General features: G+C 34.7%; 1 protein-coding gene across 1 annotated transcript in view; it reads left to right on the forward strand.

Annotated features, from left to right (window-relative positions):
• LOC121377913 (TPR and ankyrin repeat-containing protein 1-like) overlaps positions 1-27,177 on the forward strand; it is a 54,465-nt gene that overhangs the window by 3,155 nt on the left and 24,133 nt on the right. Inside the window, exons 3-7 of the mRNA XM_041506009.1 lie at positions 4,181-5,123; positions 12,713-12,730; positions 15,223-15,439; positions 19,186-20,422; positions 24,583-24,682. Of these exons, the coding sequence (XP_041361943.1) occupies positions 4,181-5,123; positions 12,713-12,730; positions 15,223-15,439; positions 19,186-20,422; positions 24,583-24,682 (2,515 nt within the window). The remainder of the gene's footprint in view (positions 1-4,180; positions 5,124-12,712; positions 12,731-15,222; positions 15,440-19,185; positions 20,423-24,582; positions 24,683-27,177) is intronic.

A 27,177-nucleotide genomic window follows, 5' to 3' on the forward strand; every position in this document is an offset into this window, starting at 1 on the left:
TAATATCCCAAATAAAACAGAGGTAATATCTATAATTAACATGTATAGGAACCTGATAGAACCCATTTTTAATATCCAAAGTCATCAGATTTTCATCAATGTCCTCATATCGAAAAACCGGCCTCGATGGCGTCGTGGTAGGCCATCGGTCTACAGGCTGGTAGGTACTGGGTTGGGATCCCAGTCGAGGCATGGGATTTTTAATCCAGATACCGACTCCAAACCCTGAGCGAGTGCTCCGCAAGGCTCAATTGGTAGGTGTAAACCACTTGCACTGACCAGTGATCCATAACTGGTTCAACAAAGGCCATGATTTGTGCTATCCTGCCTGTGGGAAGTGCAAATAAAATATCCCTTGCTGCTAATCGGAAAGAGTAGCCCATGTAGTGGCGACAGCGGGTTTCCTCTCAAAATATGTATGGTCCGTAACCATATTTCTTACACCATATAACCGTAAATAAAATGTGTTGAGTGCGTCGTTAAATAAAACATTTCTTTCTTTCTTTATAAAATAATAAAATAAAATAATAAATAAATAAATAATAAAGGCCGTCCCATATTAGCGCAGCGCGTCGGCAGCAAAAAAATCACTTCCAATGAATTACCATATACATAACCCCACTAGCGCAGCGCGTCAACAGCGTGTTAACGTCGGGGTTTTTCTTTTCCTCTTTTCAGCTTTTTTTTCTCTCTTTTATTTCTGTTTGACACGCTGCGTGTATGTGGGCATTATTGACGCTTCACTGCTGACACGCTACTGATGCGCTGCCGACGCGCTGCGCTAGTGTGGGACGGCCTTAAAGGGACATACCCTAGTTTTTAAACATTAAGGCTATTTTTACTATTAGAGCCGCAAATAAAAGATCCCTTGCTGCTAATCGGAAGAGTAGCCCATATAGTGGCGACAGCGGGTTTCCTCTCAAAATCTGTGAGGTCCTTAACCATATGATCTGACGCCATATAACCATAAATAAAATGTGTTGAGTGCGTCGTTAAATAAAACATTTCTTTCATATCGAAAATGTGGGGCAGATATAAAGTCATTTATGTGCCTCAAATCAATAATAAAGTAGAGGTGAAATACATTTGTGGGTGTCAGTTTTTTCTATCACCTTGAGGTTAAGTAATTCATAAATTATCAGAATCCAGAAAATCATGCTCCTGTTGAGAAAAATACCTGTTATTAAATTTATACTTCTCAATCCATATATTGAACAGCAAAGTAATGTTTATTTTTTTCAACTAAGTGATGAGCGTGTCATTTGCACCAATACTTTTCCCAAAACTGAAGTTTATCTGGTAGGTTACCAAAACACAATCAAACTGAATCCTAGTCCTGACCATCTGAACTTCCAACATTAGGGTAATGGGGGTTTCATCAGCCTTTGGTTATGCACTGTCAAAAGCAACTGACGGCCTTGAAAATCCAAAACCACGTCTTGGGAAGTAACTATGAGTGCGACCTCTGTAGGGCAGATAGTAAGTACTGCTGTCAAAATGGTGTCTAACAGCTGTAAACTCGGCTGATATTTTCAAATTATCTAAGGACTGACGAGAGAAAGCAAAGGAGTTTTTCTTCAAACATTTAAAGAAACTGAAGGAGGTTTATTTGAGCACTGAGAATAGTAAACAGTTTGGCAAAATTATATAACTTTGTCTGTATGTAATTGTTTTAAAGCTGTTTCTGTATAGCATGCACAAATAGAAAGTATTGATAATGAACTGACATTCTTCAGAAATTCCTTGTCTAGTGTCTACCATTAAACACTTTCAAGTAGTTTGGCAACAACACTTTGTTCAAGGACTCTTTTACTTGTAAGTATTCCTTTTCCAACTCAGACACAAAATTATCCCTAAAAGAGAGAGGCTGAAACTTGAGAAGGCGCCTACCTTTTTGTATAGAAAAATCCCAACTTGGGTGAAACAGTTTTTTGTGTCGTAATATCTAACCAATCGCCATTTTGATACCCAATTTCATGACCATGCAGATGCGAACCACAAAACTGATGACAGTTGGTCTGGGGTAATTCAATTGTAGCTAGATTTTCAAGAAACTTTCTTGCAGGCGGGTACTCCATGCCGTTTTTGTAGCACCAACATAAAGACGAAGGTGAAGGTTGACCTATTTGTATGTCAACCGCTGTCAACATAATTTCACCAACAGTGTAAGGCGAATATGTTCCTCGTATATTTGCGTGGCTACAGGTTCCTAAATGTAGTATAAGTATTCTCACAGTGCAGTCATCACAAATTAATAGAGATATGTATGGGGAATTTTGAATTTGTAAATAAAATTTCAAAATTTTAAATAGAAATCTAACATTGAAATTTAAGAGACTATCTTCAAGAGTTTTGATTGAATTGTTTTGAAACTTGGTACTATGATTCTCTGGGCAGTCTTCGCAATCAAATAGAAATATATTTAGGAAATTTTGAATTGGTGAAGTTTTATTAATTTTAAACATTTTAAATAGGAATTTAACATTGAAAATGTAATAGTCTATTTTCTTGTAGAGTTTTGATTGAATAATTCTGAACCTTAGTATAAGTAATCTCATGGGCAGTCCTAACAAAGAAATAGATATTTGGGAAATTTAGAATTTTTAAATTAAATTAAATTTTAAAAAATACAACTTTAACTATAACTTGAATGAAACCGCAGCTAGCATTGTCAATTTCTGGACTTTTCATTTATTATGTCTGAACAAATTTATTACAATCAGGACAAGTCTCCAAAAGAAAAAAAATCCCACCTGAAAATGTCTAATACAGTTTTAATTTGATAATTCTTAAACTTAGAACATGAATATTATACGGTGGTCTTTACAAAATTTAAAATGAAACCGCAGAGCTTTATATAGGCCGATAGGCCTCTTGTTTCTCATTCAAGTGATCTACACATCTTTTAACACTACAGTCTTGCTCTTTAAACCGAAACCCCTTTAAAATGAGCACTGGACAATTAATCCAGTCCCAGTGTGCTTATTTAGTGTCAATTTTACCTCTAAAGTCCAGACTGTCAGACTTAATTAATATAGCAGTCATTATGATGCCACTCGTTGCTCAAAATATCACCTCAGCCAGTTACTAGTATATGACTATAATAGTGCAAAACCCACCAATATATATATATAGGCGAATGTAAAGTACACTGCTGAGAAACCCGTCAGCTGACAACAACGCTATGGATTATTTATTTATTTATTTATTTATTTTCATTTTCATATTTTGTTTTGTATTCATCATTTATTCAGGGGGGGGGGGGGGGGGTCATTATTATCAGTTTTGTATTATTATTATTTTTGTTTTATTATTTTTTTTATTTTTTTATTTGTTTGTTTGTTTGTTTTTGTTTTTTTTGTTTTTTTACTTGCATCTATTACTTCTTTTCTCCTTTTTTGTGGTAACGTTTATTAACATCATAACATATTATTTGTATTATTATATCTTATTGTATCTTATAACATTACCATACGGTAGTGATACCAGGGCTTCCAACCTTGGCATTACCGTATTTCTTTTCTGGGGGACAATAAACTTTACAAAAAAAAAACAAGAGAGAGAGAGAGAAAAAAAGTGCAATATGTGTTTGCATGAGTTGCTGTTTGGCTGCTGGATGTATATTTAGGGCCCAACTGGAGTTAGCTAGTGCAAGGTTGACAACTAAGCATTAAGGAAAGAAAATAATTTTGGCATATTTTATGTTTACATATGCTACATGTTGTTGGGAGCTCTGTTGTTGTAAACTTTGAGTTTAGCTGAGTTGCATAGTTTCATTAAGTTATGAATTAGATTTTAAAATAGCTTTTCACAAACATGTCTCATGGTTTTTTTATTTCAAGACCAACAAAACATCGTGGAATTTAATTCACTATCTTCCTTTTGTTTGAATTGTTTTTTCAATATGCCAAAATGTTTAGTTGAACATCACATGTTGAATTGTCTCTTTTATTTTGGATAGTTTTATCACTTTTCCTACAACATTGTCAATACAGTATACATACAATTCACCAAAGGATAATTGCATCAATACAAACTCCTGGACTCCAGACACCCCCGAAATGCAGACGTTTTATTAGGTCCCAAAGACGTTCAGGCATTTAGGTTTAGAATAGTTGTGCTGTATATACTATAATAAATACAGTAAAACAATCTACTAATTAAATTTAATCATTTGCAGCTTGTGAACAATGTGGAAGATAGTCCAATCAAGCTGACCATTGATCCTAGTGTCTTTGATAACTTGGAATGGGAGGTCGAATGCACAGCAGACGTGTGGAAAACTCTGAAGGACAAGAAAGTTATGCCTAAGATGAAACAGCAAGTCATTGAACGAATCAAAAGTCTGGCATCTGGAGAATGGAGCACATGCGTGTACAAATCTGTTCCAAATGCACCACCAACTCTTAAGCTATTTGAAACTAAATTGTCAAAAGCAGCCAGAATTATCTGGGAATTGGCAACTGCGTTTTCTCCCCGACTGAGTGAAGCAGCTGACAGAAGGCTTGGACTTGATAATAACCCTGATGAACATTTTGCCGTGAAAGGTGGCAAAATCTATTCTGAGATTATAAGAGTCTGGGATATTGTACTGGATCATGACCATCTGAATCATGCAGTTACAAAAATCATCAAGTCCCATAACCGTGGACAAAATTGTATTCTGCACAGAAACCTCAAGGGTATTAAGGATAAACAGTTTAGCGGTACTGAAGTGCAAAAAAGAGTGCCGATGCTTTTCGCCGAGGAAAATGACGATGTGGACTTGGTAGCTGTCAGGGAAGATCAACAGTCTCTAAGACTCTACCCTCCAGCAAGCCCGGAAGAGACGGAATACCACATTCTCAAATTCTATTCCTTCTCCTCAACCCTTGTTTTAAACATTCTTCAGAACCATGAAATGAAGGTGGACTTCCCATTCCGCGTGACTGACACAGAACATGCCATAATTAACCTGGAGTCAAAGTCACCCATCTTACTGCTGGGCAGAAGTGGGACAGGGAAGACAACATGCTGCCTGAACAGACTGTGGACACTTTTCACAGCCTATTGGATACACGCAAAGGAGGCTGGTGACCCTCTGCTTCCACGAGAACATCAGTTTATTGAGAAAGTGGATGAAGGTATGTACTCATATAGTTAACTATCGGCCTGGAATGTTTAAAGTGCTATAAAATACAGCTATACTGAATTGAACTCTATATGCACGAAAGTATGTGCGTGTCTGTGTTTGTGTGTGAGTGTTTGTGCGTGTGTCTGTGCGTGTTTGTTTTTGTGCGTGTGTTTGAATTTTGTGTGTATATGTTTGTATGTGTGTGGATGTGTTTATGTGTGTGTGTGTGTGTGTGTGTGTGTGTGTACGTGTGCGTTATGTGTGTGTGTGAGCGCGTGTGTGTGTGAGTGTGAGTGTGAGTGTATGTGTGTGTGTGCAGGCCTGGAAATAATATTTGTTAGTGGTGCCTGTCAAAATGTTGAAATACTGTGAGTTACTATTGTCATTTATTAATGATGTACTATTACATTATACCCGTAGAACTACTTTTCATGATGTAGTGGAACTCGTCTAAACACTACACCCATGGGCCAAATTGAGCCCAATGTGAAAAAGTATGGTTTCGGTGGGTTTGGATTGAGGTAAAAGTCTGTGTTGTATTTCGTTCATTATTAAATATAGAAAAAAGTCATAAAATCGGCAAATAACTACAGTCAATTGTGGATAAAATAAGGCCAACGAAATGTCAATGAATTTCAATCACGTATAATAACAAAGATCCTAATAAACGTATTGAATAGTGTGTACTTTAGTTATTTTAAAACGAATATTATACGTTTCCAATCAATCTTAACTGTTTAATTGACATTCGCCAGAATAGCAACACAAACTATAATCCATACTCCTACAAACGTGTTTCTTTGTAAATAACTACAGTTTGGTTTGACGTTAGAATAAAAGTAAAAGTGTTTTGGAAATAACATATATATATATATATATATATATATATATATATATATATATATATATATATATTGTCCAGTTTAGAAAACAATCGGCTCAGAAATAATTAGCTTCTAGTAAATTCCATAGTATGAAAAAAGACGTTCACTGTGGGAAAGACTATAAGGTACTGTTGATAAATATAGAGATACAGCTAATCGACCTATGAAAATAATGATCGCTACCCGTGGGATCTTGCGGTTTCAGGGGTACAAATAAACACAGTGGTACTGGATTATTCATTCACTGTTCTTAATGAATGTATTGAACAACGTGTACTTTAGTTAAGGTAGGCCTACTGTTGATAAGTATAGACTGACAGGTAACCCAGAGCATGCACATATCAAACTACCTGTATTGAACAATGTGTACTTTAGTTATTTTAAAACAAATAGTATACGTTTCCATTTAATTTTGTGCATGCACATATCACACTACCTGTTTATTCGGCCGCTGTAAGTAATGACAGATACCCGCGGGACCGTGAGGTACAACTTACATGAAATAAACACGATGGCACTAGATTATTCGTCCACTTTTCAGTTTAGAAGGTTTAATTTTCATGTTAAAATATGCTTTGGGCCATTCAGAACACATTGGGTCACTGGGCTTGTTTGGGTTTAGTAATAGACATGGGAAACACCATTTATGGGTAAACGTGAAGGAGTTCTAGCAACAGTTCCATAAGAACGTGCATGTTGCATATGGTAAACAAATTCAAGTTCAAGGTGCACATTAAGTGAATATCTTCGTTTTGGACTATTTCAATATAGAAATAGTTCGTATTTTGTTGGACAAAATGACTGCTAATATTAAGTTTGTGACTGTCAAACCTAGTACTGGACAATGTCCATGACCGACCACTTATTTCCAAGCTTCAGTATGTGCTACACATCGAGGGGTTAGTGCCAGAACCACTTATCTCCTTTCCATTTGAATCTGAGCCAACTGCACTGAAAACTTTGGAATGCACTTAAAAATCGGAAACTTAACTTTTTCGAAATATTTTGCTTTTAGATGCTAGCAGTCATTTGTTTTAGTATAAAACTTAAACGTTTTGTCTGCTAATAATAATAGATCATGATGTAATTAGATGAACAAATATTTTATTTATTCTGGCTCCTTGAACTTGAACACAAACAGCTCCGGCCAGCATGCCAGAGCAAGCTATTTTATAAACAGTTTTTCTTACAGCCCAGCATGAGACAAATTGTGTGAAATCTCAAGTCAAGAATAATGTTATCTTGCAGTGAGTCCACGTGGCATACAGTAAACTTTCAATTCCGAAGCAGCTCTGAAACACCTAATTGGGTCTGTGTTGTTAATACTTTTAAAATGTATTGGAGGCAGGAAGTAATTGTAAACAATAACAGATTATCTCTGGATGGCAGACACTGGCATGGGTCATGGATGTTTCCAGGTCTGTGCACAGTAACCTTATCCTACACTGAGATGGTGAATCGGGCTCCCTGGTATTGTAGCAGGTTGCTAGAAGCTCTTAACAACTTTAGAAAAACAATTTGTGAAACAAAGCAAAGCCTTAAAACCAGTTACAACAGACATATTTGTTACACTAATTAATACATGAAATGTAAGCTATTATTCCTGCTATAACATATATTTATTACACTAATTAAACACGAAATGTAAGCTATCAGAGTCAACTGCACCATATATGTAGTGTTGAAATTCTTAATGAATTAATAATGTTAATTCAATAGTTAACATAAGTTAATACCTTTAATGATTTTTAATACACAGTAATTTAACGAAACAAAATGAATACAGGGCCAGTAACTATATTCGACATTTTTCCTTAAAAGTTTTCATTTGCTGTAAAGTGTCTACGTTTTGACATGTTCTAAAACAAATGTTCTTCAACTTAATGATTTAAACAGCAATTTAGAGAAAATAAATTGACAAATATATTTACAACCAACGTGTAATGATTCCTAGCAGGATGCGCGTTTTCATAGGTTTTACAAAAATGCACAAAAAACTCATCGTGTGCAAGATGTTTGCATGTAACATAGCTCAGATGTTACTAAAATAATGTTTAGAAGTTATCTGAGATTAAAACTTACTAAAATAATATGACATATAGCAAATAATTACCACAATTCTACTGGCCCTTAATTAATTTTGCTGAGCACATTTTAAATATGCAAGTAATACTACTAAAGGTAACTGTGTTGAAACCAAAATATATTGATTGATATACTTTATATTGCACATATAGGCACTGGCGTATCCGGGTAGCCAGGGATTGGACACAAGAGGACCTTGCGTACTCAAAATCTTTTTTTTTCTTCACAATACCAACTTTTATAATGCATGTCGCCCCATAACATGTGTAACATCTGAAATGTTACAATTATTCCAGTTAATGTAGTAATATCTAGATATTTTAGCCTAGAAAATATGAATGTGCATACATTTCAGCTACTACAATGAACAATATTTATTATTAGTATCCTTATTTATTTTATGTAAGTTCGCACTTTTTTTCTTTTTTTTAGGATTACTGATTTTTTTTGATGGATGGAATAAAAATAAAAATAAAATTCACCCAATTCCTGTTGTTATTATTTATTTATTTTGTATTACGGATGTTTTCAGTAAGACAACCGATTTCAGTCAAAACAATGACGTCAACACGTTGTTTTGTGACGTATATTGGCCATACTGAATGCGTTTGGTCTAAATTCCGAACTTGTCGACAGATGAAATGAAATTTCAGCAAAGTCGGTGTTGGGTATAAATTAAAGTATTAACACCATTCAAAACTTACTTTGTATTACTTTTAATAAAAATCCATCAAGATACAATTTAAATAAACATATTAATTAATTAATGAAATGTCAAGGGAGAGAACGATTCTTTGGCACTCCGTTTCAGATGGGATTGAATTCCACTTTTCTATATACCACTCCACTCCAGGTTGCACCGCACCAAATAAAATACTTCTGGATCAAAGCTGAAAGTGCACCGACAAAATCTTACGGAGTTGGAATTGGATGGGCTTGTAAATACTGATTTAGCTTTATATTTCAAGGCTTGTATTTTTATTTATTTCGTATATCCGGACACCGCCACTGTAAAAATCATAAGTAGGCAGGAAAATAAAATTAAAAATTGGCTGAAAACTGAATTATTATTTTTTCATTTTGGCAAAATTAACGTCGGCGAATCCGTAATCCGAAAAAATAAAGAAAGGTGGCCTAATTTACATGAAGGGGTCGCTTCTTCTAACCAATTAGTTATAATATGAACTACCATAAACGGACTCTGATTTAATGAAAAATGCTTGACCTTTATCTACTAATTCATTTTCAACTGTATGTCAAATGTTATATAATGTCTATGGAATATTCAATGACTAGAAAAGTTACAATCCTGTGATGATGCCTTCGAAATAATATAAACTAATTTCCCTCTATGCTAAGTAAATTAAAATATTTTATTGCGTATGGTCATAAAACATTTATCATCTTTGGGTCGGCATCGTTATTACAATAAACAATTCCCAGACATTTTAATTTTAAATTGCAACTTAAATTTATTTTTATATAATTCCATTCTCTAAAAATGCCTTTGTTATAAACCCTTGGATTGGTCAAATTCGTATCACGTGATGATAAAAACTGACATTCATAGCACCATGAATCACAGTTTAGCACTATTTTTGGCTTATAGCCGGAACTACGTTATGAATTATGTCAACAAAGGAATCCCCGAGGAATTTCCTTGAGATTCTATTTTTAGACATCAAACTGTAATCATCTGCTGTCAAACTTCCAAGTGTCAGCGTTAGACATCGTAATTCGAAGCTACAACAGAGAATGTTCCACTTTCCAAAAACGAAACATGACCATGGCACTGTCAAATCTCACGAATACTTGTGTCGCACCACTTGAAGTCACATACACGCCAAAAACATCCTGTGTTGTCGCCACTTCCACAATTACAAGGCCAGTAAACACAGAAACTCGTGACACACCTGTTTCACCCATTTCCGGAAACATTGAAACCACTTTCTCCATGTCAAATCTATCAACACATTGAATTTTCAAGCACTCTAAATTTGATAACTGTAATTTCAACGTAATTGGTAAATCTAGACAGTAATAAAAAATGGCGCCCATGCACAGTTCGTAGTTAAATATTCATACACCAACCGCTTCACATATAAATTATAACATACAAAATAGATCGCTTCAGACATTCTTATTACAGGTTAAAAGTTATTGAAATTACTTACGTTATATGTTTATAGTGAATTCAAAATGTTTCTAGTTGGTAATGACATTTGCAAAAAATTAATATGAATTGTATTAATGATTGTAACATTGTCATTCTCTCATTCGGCTATTCACGGGAAAAGCCGAACCACCATAGGAATTCCGCTTATGTTGAGTATGAATTTCGTGTTAATAAAATAGTAAATAGTTAGAAAATAGAGTTCACTTTTTATTTGAAAGAGCTTTACATTAATGACATGGTTATGTGTTTGGAATAACGCGCTACGCCATCCATACAGTGTGTAAAGCAGTTTTGCGTTTCATACTAGCATGAAACTAAAAAATATTCACGTTCAATTCTTAAATAATATTCAAATTAAAATTCAACTAAGGTTGTTGCATATGGGAGCCATGATTAAAAAAAATAGTGAAAGAAAGAAAGGAATTTTATATTTAATGACACACTCAACACAACTACAGGTATGTGATGTCAGACGTGGTTAATGACCACAAATATATTTTAGAGAGGAAACTATGGAGAATTGCTCACTGGACAATACCTCACCGGACAATACCTCACCGGACAGTACCTCACCGGACAATTGCTCACCAATAAAGTGAGAAATAGGACAATTGCTCACATTTAGGTTTTTTTTATTAATAAAATTTTATTTATTAGTTTATTAATAAAAAATAACAGAATTTTAGTTATTTTTTCTTTTGTTAATAAAAAAAGAACATAAAACATAGAATTTCTAAAGGCACAACTTCAAAGTTGTTTAATTGACATTTCTATGCTGAACCGATGTGCTGAACTTTTTTAAAATATAGCTGATTTAGAATTAATTTTGTTATTTTATTTATTTATTTATCAGAGATTCCCACTCCCATCCAACCATTTACACACACATACCATAACCTAAAATAAAATTTTATTGATAAAAAAATCAGCAATTGTCCTATTTCTCACTTTATTGGTGAGCAATTGTCCAGTGAGCAATTGTCCAGTGAGCAATTGTCTGGTGAAGTATTGTCCGGTGAGCAATTGTCCGTACACCAACTATGGACAACAATATATTTTATTAGCACCAAGGGATCTTTAATATATACATCATCCCACAGGCAGGATAGTACATATCATGGTCTGTAACACCAGTTGTGAAGCACTGGCTGGAACGAGAAATAGTTCAATGAGTCCACTAACAGGGATCGATCCTGGACTGACTGCACATTAGGCCAGCACTTTACTACTGGGCTACGTCCTGCCGCCGGCAAATTAATTTAGTTATATTGTTTTATCTCTAATACACATAGTAACTATTCAAACTAAAATAAGGGAAAATAACTTTCCTTTTTAACTAGTTTCTCTATGTCTCTGTTCAGTTAGTATTTTCTCATCTGCGTGTTTCGTCTGTAGAACTAAATAAACTCTGCAATCACTTCTGATTAAACTATTTACATAACCGGCATTTATTCAGCAACTAGTTAACAACACACACATTTTACCACATTCCAGATGTCTAAGCATTACACACTTCCGGCCTTTTGGAAATGGACATAAAAAATAATTGGTTTGGGTTCTGATGTATCAAAACATAAATAAATGATTGATTTGAATCTGATATTGTGCAATGATAGTACACATTCCCATGATGCTGACAAGGTGATTAACTAATGTTTGTATAATTCTGGCACTAACCCCTCGACATGTTTATGGAGAAAAGGGAATAATCAGTCAAATCCATTATTTGGGACAGAAAAATATTTTAAAAATTAATTAAACAAAAATAATAATAAGTTTAATATCAACATTATTAGTGGTTAGAGAGGTTTTACGTGGTATTATGATTTTCTTGGGCAGTGCCTATGAACTAACAGATATGTTTTGTAATGTGTAACCAAATTAATATTTCTGCCATTTTTAGTTCCATTATCATAATGGCATGTCAGCAGAGATTTCGGATGCCAATTTATTCATACGGTTTTTTGGGGGGTTTAAGTCTCGTTTTGATTGTTCAAAGTAGTCTCCATGAGAACAGAGATATTTTTAATTTCAGATTTATTTATTTATTGAATTAAAATTGATATGTATGTTTGAAAATTATAAATTTATTTGTTCTTAAAGTTTTGAATGATAAAGTGATTCTGTGGGGCAATCATATAACAAAACATAATAGAGATAGATGTTTAAATTTATTTCAAAATAGTTAATCAAGTAGGATGTATAGGCCTCTTGGCAGTTGTTTAAAGTTTCATGGGACATTTGTGTCTTGTTGTTAAACATCAAATACAGTTTTCTGAAAAACTAAACCTGATCTGTATTTACACAAATGTCTCTCTGCAGTCTTATGAAAAATAACTCCACCTAAAAAAGCTTTAAAATCCCCAACCCAACAACATTCTGCTGTTAACGAAATAATCATATACGTGTAGTAATATCTTTTTATCTTTCCTTTAGATAATTTGTCTGATACAGAAGAAGCGGATAACGAACGTGACAGTACATGCACATCTTCTGAAGTGTCTACAACAATTTTGTCAACTTTAGGTGTATAATTTGGAATCTTTCCTATTAAACGCGGAACATGGCGAAACGATACAGATTGTAACAATAAATATTCACTTCCCCTATTTTTCTCAAACGTCTCCCCTTTCTTCTGGGAAGAGAGACGTCACTTCTCCTAATTTTTCAATTCTAGATTAAGGTGTGTAAATATATATTCGAATAAAATACATAAACTATATAAACGTTTTACACGAGGAACACACTTTGTATATATTATTATATATGTTTTTTGCAATTAAATAGCTATTTGATTTTTTTTTTAAAACATTGGGCCAAATAATATGCGATTTTGATTTATCATCCTTGAATTTATCTCATACAAATAAAGAATAAACCTCATCTCCAATATTGTGCTTAGAGCGTTATGTATATATTAAGTTTTAGCATGGTATCTTAGATCACCACGCTTTCTCTACTGGACCCCACAAAAATATATATTGGACAGACTAAATCATAGGAAAATAAACAAATCTGTTTTATTCTGCTTAATAGCTTAAAACTCTTTAATAAGTTTATATGTTAAGCTTTTTTGTAGAGTATATTATTTCATTTTGCCTGTACTGTATAAACTAATCTAAGGCAAAGCTTAACAGTCTGTATTAAACAGTTCTCACGTTTGTTATCTATTAATAATTGGTTCCATGTTGAATAAAATCATAATACATTAATCTATCCATGTTGTATGTTAAGATCTCTTCTCATTGTTTGTTATGCATTAATAATTGGTTTTTTATTGTTAAAATCATAAGTAGATTGCTTCAATTGGTTCGTAGATGAGGAAAGTCTGGGTGAATTAAAGTTTGACACTTCTAACATTATCCAGAATGGAATAAGGGTATATTATGCAACTTTATAAGAAAGTATGATATGTCACGTACATATGAGTCTACTTTTTCCATGTGTGGCTTCAGAATGTCATCTGTGAGACATGAGATACGTTCTGTTGGTGAATTATATCATGATATGATTGGGCGTCCAGGATATTGAAGAGGGAGATGTTTATAAACACTTTTATGTAGTTAAGATAAAATATAAAATTGTGGAGCCTAACGTTCCTCGTGCTTTAAACACTTAAATACCTCCTAGGTAATTTCTTGATGAATGCACATTTGATGTATCATTTTACTAACATTTTTACATGAGCCTCGGTTAAGTCTATTTCTGTTGGGTTTTTTGTTGTTGTTTTTGTTTGTTTGTTGTTGGGGTTTTTTGGGGGTTTTTGTTGTAAAAACGTTTGTCTGATAGCTCTCTGTTGACTTCAGTGATGTAACTGTCTTTGTCCAAAATTACAATAGTGGAACTTTTGTCATCGTTGTTTTGACTATTGAAGTTTTTAAAATGAAAATATTTTGTTATACATTAGCAAAATTTTATTTAGTTCAAGCGGGGTTGATATTTGGTTAAAGAGTGGTTGAAGTTTGTTTGAAGTTTCTCTAACTGACTAACACTTCATTTACTTCATATTTAGTAAGTTATAGTATTTCAACTGTGTAAGCACTGCCCCATGAATATGACCCTGGGGCAAGGTCAAGGTCATTTAGTATTTGGTTTTCCTATTGTATGCACTTAACTCGCAATTATTTAATGAATTACTTTCACTAACATTCTTCATTTACTTCATATTTGGTAAGCGATCATATTTCACGACGTACTCACTGCCCCATGAATATGACCCTGGGGCAAGGTCATGGTCATTTTGTATTTGGTTTTCCTATTGTATGCACATAACTCGCAATTATTTAATGAATTACTTTCACATTCGGTAAGGATGTTCACCAAGTGATCATTGTACAACAACATACTCCCAGCTCCACGCATGTCACAGTTTATAATAATTGTGTTTTATTTACATTTAACTCTCAGTTATGTAATAGATAACTTTCATATTTGTTATGGATGGTTATCACATCATAGTGCTCACCCCATGTGAAGGTCAATGTCATTTAAAAGCTAATATACTATTTGGTAAAAATTTCCCTGTCTTTAGCAATTAAGTCCTTTTATGGATTGCTGTTAATACTTGGTATACTGCATATCTCTGGCTAAATCATGGTGGTGTCGTGGTTAAGCCATCAGACATAAGTCTGGTAGGTACAGTGTTCGCAGCCCGGTACTTCCTCCCACCCAGACCGAGTTTTAACGACTCAATGGGTAGGTGTAAGACCACTACACCCTGTTCTCTCTCACTAACCACTAACAACTAACCCACTGTCCTGGACACAGCCCAGAAAGCTGAGGTGTGTGGCCAGGACAGCGTGTTTGAACATTATTTGGATATAAGCACGAAAATAAGTTGAAATGATAAGATTACAATGTATGCATACTGTGACATGACACTTACCGTATTTCCTCTGATAAGCTTCATGTAGAGTGCCTGAAACTGTTCTTTCAATCTATATTATTATTAGTAGTAGATTCAGACGTTTTGAGTGAAGAGCCATCAACAAGTACAGCCTGCAAAGAAATGGATGGTGAAGAAATTAAAGATGATGTGATTTTCGATCACCTGCACCAGTTGTTTGTCACAAAGAACACCTTTCTCTGCAGTGAGATTCACAAGAACTTCAGCGATCTCTGCCATGCATCGGACATCGCAGAAGAACATGTTAAGATGGAAAATGACACTTTGCCAAATATGTACTTTTCATAAGCTTATTCTTCTAACTTGGTACATACCATCCTCAGTTGTGGAATGGTGTAATGGGACTTCTTCCTCTAAATACAGTGCACGTTGTTTTTGTCTGTTTCTTCTTCCTCTAAATACATTGCACATTATTTTTGTTCGTTTCTTCTTCCTCTAAATACATTGCACATTATTTTTGTTCGTTTCATGCTTGAAATACTTTTCTTATGCATGTGCTGGTTCACATTATAAAAGTGGCAGCCAAGACCAGCTCTCCTTATATAAACAGGGCACCTGAAAGTCATTCATTGTTGCATACCCTCACAATTCTGTCGAAACTTCATTTGGACTTGTGCAGAGGTGGCGTTGTGGTTAGGCCATCGGTCTACAGGCTGATAGGTACTGGGTTCGGATCTCAGTCGAGGCATGTAATTTTGATCCAGATACCGACTCCAAACCCTGAGAGTGATCCGCAACCACTTGCACCAACCAGTGACCCATAACAGGTTCAACAAAGGCCATGGTTTGTGCTATCCTGGCTGTGGGAAGCGCAAATAAAAGATCCCTTGCTGGCTGTCGTAAAAGAGTAGCATATGTGGCGACAGCGGATTTCCTCTAAAAAAACCAGTGTCAGAATAACCATATGCTTGACGTCCAACAGCCGATGATAAGATAAAAAAAATCAATGTGCTCTAGTGGCGTTGTTAAATAAAACAAACTTTATTTTATTTAGGCAGATTTGTAATTGTCGTGAATGTTTTAAACGCTTAAAATGTCATATTGTCTAGTGGTATTACTGGTGAGTAGATAAACGTATCTTCAATCTTCACAGAAAAAATACTAATTTAAGACTGTTAGTTACTGGCTTTATACAGCTTCGTGGGTCGAATTATTTCCTGTGGTTGGATATTATCAAATACGAATAGTAATCATAACTTTAAAGCATGTATTGAACCTAGTTTCTGAGGTACATTGCTATATACATTTCCTGTTGCGCATAAAATGCATTTAGAATTACTACAATTTAAGACGAAAAAAAACAGGAATATATTGAAAATTTTGAAAACTGATAAATTAAGCAATATGTTCTTAGTTTTAGAAAAGCTGTAATAGACAAACTTATTACATATTACCTACTAATTAAGAGTCGGTACCTTTAGAGTTGAATAGTTTATAGGTAATTCCATGTCAACATTTTTTTAGCAATTTTGGCAAAAATGTGCATGATGACCAATTTCAAAGTTAAAAGTTTGCTTTGTTTAATGACACCACTAGAGCACATTGATTTATTAGTTGGTTATTGGATGTCAGACAGTCTTAGACAGGAAACTCGCTACATTTTTCCATTAGTAGCATCTGATCTTTTATTTGCACTATTCCACAGGTATGATAGCACATATATCACGACCTTTGATATACCAGTTATATTAGACAGGCTGGGACGAGAAATAGCTCAATGGTCCCACTGACGGGGATCGATCCCAGACTGACTGCACATTAACTAATTTTCAATTTACCATAATTAAGCAACCGTTTAGTAAAGCTTTCTGTGCCATAATGTTTTTACATGTATGGACCATTTTAAGAGTGATGACCGTTTGACCTTGAATTTGACCTTGTGGGTCACATGATCTTGCATGAAAAAATTAGCCATTCATGTTTCAACGTAATATAAACAAACATATTGGAGGTATAATATTTTTCATTAGCCTGTAAGATTCACTGAAAATATGCATACCTGATGCTAAAATGCATTGTGCATGTATGTAGTGTACAGTAAAGATATGTTCATGATATATTATTTTAAGAGCATGTAACCTGGTGCCAGTTTTAAAAATAAAAGTTAAGCATTTCAAATAAGTCAGTTCTTTCCTTTCATCAGTCATAACAAAGGCCAGGAAATAGCTCAGTGGTTAAGCACTCACTTGATGCATGGTTTGTTTGGGATTGATTTATTTATGCTTCCAGCCAGTGAACCACAAATGATATACCAAAGACCGTGGTATGTACTATCATGGAATATAGCGGGTGTCCCCTCTAAGACTATTGGTAAAAATTACCAAACGTTTGACATCCAATAGCCGATGGTTAATAAATCAATGTACTCTACGGGTGTCGTTAAACAAAGCAAACTTTTTTAAACAGTCATAACAATGATTTATCAAGTTTTAAAGGGACATTCCTGAGTTTGCTGCATTGTAAGATGTTTCCGACTAATAACATAATTCTACGATTAAACTTACATATTAAATATATTTTCTTGTTTAGAATATCAGTGTCTGTATATTCAATGCGTTTCTGGTCGTCTTAATATTTCTAAGAAGCCCAAACTGGATTTTGTGAAATAAAAGGAAATTTAACCTAGTACAAATATTAGAATGATCAGAAACACGTTTATCATACAGCCACTAATATTTTATGCAGAAAAATATATTTGATATGTAATTGCAATCGTTAAAAAGTCTCTGTTAGTCGATAACATCTGAAAAATTGCAGCAAACTCAGGAATGTCCCTTTAACCTTTAGACTAATGGATTAATTTTGGACAACACAAAAACCACGTTGAGTGAGTACAAGTTTATGATTTTTATTCACATATATTCAGTAGTCAGAAGGTTAAGAAGTGTTTCCAATGACACAACAAAAGCTAGTTTGCAATAATAAATTTTAAGATTGTGGGTTTTCTTTGTTTTGTTTTATTTGGTGCTTTTGCATTTAAAATCTTTATTTTTCAAAACATGTGATTCAGAGAATTTGGCTAACAATAATATACATAAATACAAATATATACTGTTTAGTCAAATGGAAGATGGGAAAAAGTGCATATTCTAAACCCTTCTTTCAAAGTGCAAAATGCATGTATGCATATACGTGAAACTACAGCTTTTAATGTATGTCACATAACCAATTACCAGGTTCACTGATAATTAACAACTTGAAAATTCTCCTTCAGTATAAGATTTGATGAATCACTGATCTGACCGATGAAAGAAACAAATAGTATTGACTGTTTAAGTTGGTTAACTTTCATTTTAAAACTCAGCATCAGGCTGAATAAGGTATCTTGGGGGTGTATTGAAACCCATTCGGAAGTGATTAAATTACTTTTGTTGCCATATTATTTATATCAATAAAAAATATTATTATGTTGTTTTTTTATATAATAAATCCAAATTTACCAATAACTCATAAATATTATTTTAACCATTTACAGTAATTTGTAAGATTGGAGTTGTTCTAACAAGCAAAATATTCCAAAATGCAGTATGCCAATTTTGTAAGCAAAACGTACATACCAATAAGACAGTGCTAATCTGTCCGAATTAGGTAGAAAAATGTAGAGCTAAATGTTTTATGTAGGATAATTGCAAGGGCACGTGATCCACAATATCAAAGTAAAGGTCAAAAGGTCATCACTCTTCAAATGACTTGTATGTAAACATTGTTTTGTGTTTTTTTTTGGGGGGGGGGGGGGGTTTCAATGGAAAAAATACCAATGTCGGTAAGCTTGACAAAAATGGTTGCTGAGCTATAGTCATTTGAATAAATGAGCCATATATCTGGAACCCTTTGTCTGATCAGGCTAAACTATCAGCCTTTTCAGTGACAATAACCTTATATACAAAATTTTCAGGAATATCAAAGGGACTGCATGGGGTTTAACCCACTGAGTGATTTGACACATAATGGACCCTTATGTTCATGCACTGCTTGTGGTCCTTCTTGATTTTGTTTTTATATTATTATAATTTCTTGGCAGACTTCAAGATGTGAATGATTTTCTCTACCCACTGTTCCTGACATCCAGACAACTACTGCTGATACTGGATGCATCACTGAATCCTCCGTACTTCTTTAATAGGAATGATGATGGAAGCCTGAAGGTTGTCATACAGGGCTGGGGAACCCAGGAGGATCTGTTTGGCTACACCCCACTTGACCACGACTCTGATGATGAGCAGTCGGATGATGATGATGATCAGGATGACATGCTTGATGAGCCCATGGCTGAACATGCTGCTACAGCAGCAAAGAAACTGAAGATGGATCCTCGTCGAGAAGTCACATATGATGTTTTTGCTAATGAGGTCTGGCCGAAGATATGTAAGAAATCATCAGTGGACTACCATCCAATGTTGGTATGGACTGAAATCAAGTCCTTCATTCGAGGATCATTTGAGGCTGTCAAAAAACCAAATGGAATCCTGGAGAAGGATGAGTACATTGAACTGGGACGCAAGCGTGCACCCAATTTTAGTGGAGAGCGTCACAAGATTTATCAACTGTTCCTCGAATATAATCACTTTAAGAAACAGAAGTTCCTGTTTGATGAGTCTGATCTGATTTATTCCATCTACAAGCGGTTGTGTAACCTCGAGGAACAACCATGGGTACTGCATGGAATGTACGTCGATGAAACGCAGGATTTCACACAGGCAGAATTGGCAATTCTGATTCGAATCACACAAAATCCCAATAACATGTTTTTAACTGGAGACACGGCACAAAGCATCATGAGAGGAATTTCATTTCGTTTCAGTGATCTGCAGACACTCTTCTATTATGCCAAGAAGTCGCTGCATGCTGTGGGCAAAACCAAATCAGTTGAAGTTCCAAATCAGATGTACCAGCTGACACACAACTACCGGTCACATGCTGGTATTCTCTCTCTTGCATCTGCCATCTTGGATCTGATGGTTGAATATTTTCCAGAGTCATTTGATCGTCTGAAGAAGGAGCAAGGTTTATTTCCGGGACCTCAACCAGGTCTTCTTGAGTACTGTAGTCCTGTAGTGTTAGCCTTTCTCTTGCAGGGACACAAACGTGAAACATCCCACATAGAATTTGGTGCACACCAAGCCATTTTGGTTGTGAACGATGCAGCAAGAGACTCCATTCCTGAAGAGCTACGACTGGGCTTGATTCTGACTATCTATGAAGCAAAAGGCCTCGAATTTGATGATGTTTTGCTTTACAACTTCTTCAAGGATTCTTACGTATGTTATTTATTTATTTATTGAACTGGTTACCTTAGGTTTTACATAGAGTAAGCTTTTCAAAAGTCTAATATCTTGGCAATGGACCACTTTGGAATTTCAATTATTTTCAGTTTAGCACAACGAATTCCGAATGTGTAACAGGTCAATGTTTCATACATTTGAGAGCGGAAATTGAATAGGCCTGCCTCTCAGTTACTTCCTGGTTCGAATTCTTTGTATTAACTGAGACAATGTGCCCTGACTGCACACATATAATCAGCTACGGTGTTATATTTATCTTGTAGACAAATAATTCCAGACAGTCCACCAAAAAGCAACTCGTACCTGTATGAACTTGCCTTTCCATAATATTTATATATCGGACGACGAGTGATTAAAACAAGAGTCACTTTTTGAGTGTGAAAAGTATACATTGCAGAACACTGAATTTTCGCACAAAACCAGTTCATTATGTTATGAATTAATGACAATGTGTTTATTTTAATACATTGCTTTCATTTAAAATAGTGCTTGATTCAAAATGTAATGTCAAAAACGTTATACCAGCGAGAACCTACTCAACATTTAATGCAAGTACTAACAACAATAGTCAATTGTTCAACTATGTTATTTTCCTGAAGCTCATACTCCGAATATTTCTTTTGTAAAATATATATTTTTTTATTTCTTCAGAAATTATTTTACACCCAACATTTCAGGATATCCTTTTTTGTGTTCTACGACTGCAAGTTTATGGCCTATTTTCAATACATATGAATCTGTTTCTTTGAGAAATTCGACAACGGTCGTGTGTGTATTTTCACTGCAAGAAGTGCTTAAAAAGAAAAACTGACACTCAAAGAATGGATAAAACGTATTATTACACCTGTATTATTACACCTCTTGGTAGAATGTTATCAGTTGCAAATTTATATTTCACTTACTGCATTTTATTCATAAAATATTAGAAACAATGTAAGTGGCAATATTCATCATTACATTTATCTATCTTGGGTGCTAAATATTTATTTACACTGGGTTAATTAATAAAAGCAAAAGTGTATTTATCAGTTAGCATTATCAATGGAATCATTTCATTTGATGAAAACAGAAATAAAAGAACAGAACAATGTTATCCCTTGTTAGGGGACCACTTTAAAATCAATTGTTATTCTTTTTCAGTGATCATGAAATCTTTATTAAAATACAATTTGTACTTTGATTGGTTCACTAAAATTAATACCAGCGATTCAGTCTGTTAGCAAGAGACCGATTTTATGTAGATATGTCTATAGCTTTGTCCAGTTCAACTTTAAAATATGAGTTTGGCTTATACATCTCAACAATGGTTTTGTATCAGCTGTTGAGGGGCACATTAAAGGCAAATTGGTCTATCCACAGAGTTTGCTAATACACAACGATATATGAATCGAAGGTGTTTGCCGTTTTACTATTACTGATTAAAAATACTTTTGAAAACTTTACTAAACCCTTCCCAAAATCAGACTATTGCCCTTCCAGTTATAAAATATACTTTTGACTGACAAACTCCTAAACATAAGAACAACAGAACAACGCTACCTTGAAAAACACGCACCAATATAGCTCAACAGAATGGATCACTCCAAATACACCAGAAGCATGTGCAACTGTAACTGACAAAAACACAAAATACTTCACTGTGTGCTAGACAGTTTGTGTCAGTCGATTATCTACTGTCTTTGAAACAAAATAGTCTCCAGAATTGGAGAGATAGTCTGGAAATTTTGATTATTTGAATTTTTATTAAATTTTAAAAATTAATTAAAATTTAACACTGAAAAGTTTTAAAGTCTCTCTTCTGGAGTTTTGATTGAATAGTTTCGAAAATTCAGTACGATGATTCTCAGCAATAGTCTTCATAAACTATTAGAGTCATATTTCGAAAATTTTAAAACATTTAAATAGAAATTTAACATTAAAAACTTAAAAGTATCATCTCCTAGAGTTTTGAATGGATAATTTTAAAACTCAATACAATGTTCATCTGGGCCATTTAAAAATGTTTTCATTAGTTCCACTAAACGTTTGTCAGTAGAGATTTTCTAATACCAAGTTGTCCAGTACTATGATTTTCTGGGGCAGTCTTCTCAAACAAAGTAGAGAAACATTTAGGAAATTTTGAATTTGTACATTTTTATTTTAAATTTAAATATTTTAAACAGAAATTTAACATTGAACATTTACAATGATTCATATATTTTTTAAAATATGCAAATATATATTTTTTTTAAATCCCCCAGAACCTATTGTATATATACATATATTCAAGTTTTCTTTTATTATTATTATTATTATTATTATTATTATTATTATTATTATTTGGTTATGTTATCAGTTTAAATATTAAATGCTTAGCCGTCTCAGGTTACATGATATACACACTTTTTAAATCTGTATTCGTTTTGATAATAATTTCTGTACAAATATTGCATGAACATTTTCATCTGTTTACTGAATTGTCAGAGGTATCCATATGATTTTGTTTTGTAACACTGTCACTTCATCACTGTCATTAGGACAGATACAGATGCAAATAATAAAACAAACAAACAAAACAAACAAACTAATGAAATGGGGGAAATTCCTAGATCCATGACTGCCGCTTGTAAAATATTCAGGAGCTGAAAAAAGCTTCCCTAAATTGTGTTTGCGAGAGTCATTGCTGTCCTCAGAAATTAGCATAACTTAATTGTTAAAATGTAAATTTCACCAAACTGATACTAATATACAACAATAAAATTAATATCTGTTCATGTTATTTTAGTCCTATTAACAAGTTTACCACTAATAATGTACAAACAAATATTAATTTAATCACTGCCATTTTGAAGTTTTAACTGCTTATTAATAATTAATTACTAACCATTCACACTGATTAACTTGATGACTATCACTATATAACCACCATTGTCAAATAGTAAGTGTACACGGCAAATTCGGCAAACCCTAATTGCCGCCCGCTGACAACTTGCGGACATTTTAAAAGTAAAACCGATAATTAAATATAACAGGGAGTTACTAGTAAGTAAACAAGTAAATAAACGTAGCAATATCGTTTTATTTTGACAATTGTTACAATTCATTTGCCAGATTGCAAGTTCGTGATAATTCGGAAGACCTCAGCTGATTACGAATAGAAATAGGCCAAATGATCAGAATATTCCGATAGACAGTACGACTTCCACTTACATACATCCAATGAAAACAATTGATACGTGTTATATTAAGGAAGACACCACTGTTTTCTTTTTGTGAATGAAAACTTTTGATTTCTGTTTCAATTTCTCAAAAATTATAAAAGTTATCAGTATAAAATTTCACCTTGCAAATTTGTTAAGGGAAGCGTTTTCTCGGGCCGGGAGATATGTCTTATCGGCGTTATACGGGAGGTGTGTGTGTGTGTGTGGGGGGGGGGGGGGGGGGGGGGGGGGTAGATAGGGACGTATATACTCTGTACTAGCCAAAATATTTGTGTCAGTAATTCCAGTTTCACTTGATGTAGAAAGACAGCAAAACTGTTTTGGAAATAACAATAACGTTCTATTTTTAAGTGCAAATTGTAACACCATTGGACAGAATAATAAATAAAACATCAGTATTCACTTGTAATGAACAATGTGGTCTGCTCGTGATATTTCAAATTATTATTTCTTAATTTATTGTTTGTCCTACATACATACGAAATGGATCTCCAACTACTAGAGGCAGATTAAGTAACATAAGAATAATCAAAGTCCATGGGCAGATGACATTGTTTACTATGTATCGCTGTTTAATTTATGCACTGAGGAATGCTATTACAAATTGCACATAAAGACAGAACATTTTTGTTATTATTTGGAAAACAGTTTTCCCTTTCTTTTTATGTCAAGGCAAAGTGTAATTATTGACAAAAACACTTAAAATGGAGTAACATACAGTGTATTAGATATTTCGTTATGATGATGTGATTTGAAGGGGATTCCAGCAACACATGCCACATCGCTAATAATATTTCCCAGACTTTTTTAAACACTTGTGTCTCCTACAAACCACACCCATATTGCTCATGTGGAAAAACCTATATTGCCAATCAAATCATATGGATAAAAGCTCATTGCTGTATAGTGTTGTTTTTGTTTTGTTTCTTATTACAGGCTTCCAAGGAGTGGCGAGTTGTGACTGAATTCCTGGAAAAGTTAACACAGAACATGGATACTACAGACCTTGGTGAGAATCTTGTGCAGCTTGACGAAGGTAAGATTTTTTTTTTAATTATGAGAATCTTGCCTCATATTGAGAACATGTTAATAGAGCTGCTGAAACTTGTCATTTCCACAACTTGTCTTAATGTCACTTGTTTGGTTCAGGTTCTTAACTTTCATTACCTATAGTTAACTGTGCAGCATTGCCTCCCCTCCATACATCTAATGCAAAATATATACTCTGCTATAGTTTTATTAGATTTTTAAAAATGTATTAATTAAAAAACGTTATACTGAAAAACTTCAGTCTATCTTTTCCTGTATCATTAATTGGTTGAAAATATGACACACACACACACCCCACACCCCACACCCCACACCCCCAAACCCACCCCCCTAAAATAAAATCTAAATAAATATAAAAAACAAAAACAAAAAACAAACAAAAACACAACACATATTTAGCCCAGGTAAGTTTATAAATTAATGGGATAAATTATTTCTTTTAAAATTAACCTGACCTCAACAAATGGCATATTCCTCCTATATAAGTAGACTGCTCCGAACATCCCAACAGCCAATGGGTTTCCATGGTGGAGCTGTCGGGTTTGATGAGATTCCATTTTGGCTTCATTGGCTATGCCTGCTGTGGATCCCATTGGGACTTCCGTCATGGCAATCACTGCGTCGCATTCCAAGCAACCGTATGCCTCTACCAGTATGGGTTCGGCCCAGAGAGCAAGGGAAGATAAATCATTGCATTGTGTTGTTCAGAGGTTATGGAAGAAATTGGACCTTCTGTGCTCTGATCTGTGGGTGACCTATACTCTAAGATACGGTTACAGCCTCCTGTTGTGTGCCAACCGTTTATGATAAGATCCAAGAGTTCAATATTCTCAGTATCTTCGCATGGGTCGTCAGAACAGAGCCACTCACCGAGATCAACCATGGGACGTCGGTCATCAACATTCTTCTTCATGTTTTCATCATTGTGCTGGCATCCAGCATGCATGTACGTGAGATTTTCCAGACGAAAGGTCTACTAAAGCGGACATTCCACAGATAATCCCATGCAGCTAAAACGAATACTTTGAGAGATTGCGATCCAAATCGCTAGCTCCATCCAGGCTGGGTTCTGTACCCCTGCTCACAACTAATGGTCCACTGGAAGACATCATTATCAAGTCATTAGCAGCAGGTTCTTTGGGTTTCCACGGAACAGTTTCAACATTGGCTAGTTTCTAATTACACTGCTTTTAATGTGTTGTTTAAGGAAGTCATCCAGTCTAATGATATTTCTTACTGACAGGCTCGGCAAGACATCCCATTCTGTGGTGGTTCTGGAAAAGACAATGCACTTTGGATCACGCACTGGTGTTAAATCAAGTTATGGACAAGTTAGTGGAGTAGGTTGCCATCAGACAGTTTCAGTTCGAAGACGGGTTCCATTCCAAGATCTGACTCCCAGGTTTTTTCTAATATTAGTGGTTCCCAAGAAAGACACATATTTTACTTGACATAATCCACAATCTTGCATATTTGAACAAGAAGTATCTACGTTCTCTTGACAGTTCAGGACGGGTAGACAGTTGTTCAACCCAGAGATTGGCTAGTGTCACTAGATCTCAAGGATGCTTACCTTCTTGTGCAGATCCATCCAGATTACCACATGTTTCTGAATTCATCTTCCAGGGGGTCCATTACGAATGAATGGTGCTACCGTTTGACATATCAATAAAACCTTGTCTGTTAATGGCTCCAGTATAGATATTCCTGCATCAGAAAGGTTTTTTCGTTTACTTTAACTCGGCGATTTCCTATTGAAGTGCTGGGATAAACTCAAGTTAACTCTATTATATGTATCAATTTCATCCTGCTGTTCCTTTGGTTGCTCAGTTGGATCATCAATGAAGACAAGCTCCAGTTTATTGGGAATCTACCGTGAATGGACATAGTTTGATGCAAGTTTCCTATCGACAAATTGGAGAAGAACCAGATGGCTGTCAACAAAGTCCTTTCAGATCCAGTTGTGTTTCACTATTTGCAGAGTTTGTTGGGGCTGCTAATTTGAGCTGAAGTTGAGGGGCTGCAACGGTTTAAAGTTTTCCACAATCCTTACATAGTATTGGATAATCCGAGCATGATCATCAGTTTGACAAACAATCTTCAAGCCAGTCTTCAGTGGTAGCTGTAACCAACGAACATCTTAGATGGAGTCTCAATACCGTCGTTTCAAGTGACTCACCATCTCTACATAGATTCATTCTTGGAAGGTTGTGAAGCTAATATTGAAGAGCAGACAACATCCGAGTAGTAGTCAGCTTTATGTCAGTGTCCTGGAATTTCAGTCAGTCTGCAATGCAGTTTTACATTGGAGGACGGTTGAAGAACCCAAGGGCCTAATTCACAAAGGTCTGTTAGGCTCGACTAGACAACAAAGCTTCCTCTGTGTAAGTCTTTTAGCATTGGCTTACATAAATTGTCTACTGGTGGACGTCATCCCACTGAAGATGAGAGCAAGACACATTCCCAGTTTCCAATGTGTTA

Source organism: Gigantopelta aegis, chromosome 7, assembly GCF_016097555.1.
Source record: "Gigantopelta aegis isolate Gae_Host chromosome 7, Gae_host_genome, whole genome shotgun sequence".
NCBI lineage: Eukaryota > Metazoa > Mollusca > Gastropoda > Neomphalida > Peltospiridae > Gigantopelta > Gigantopelta aegis.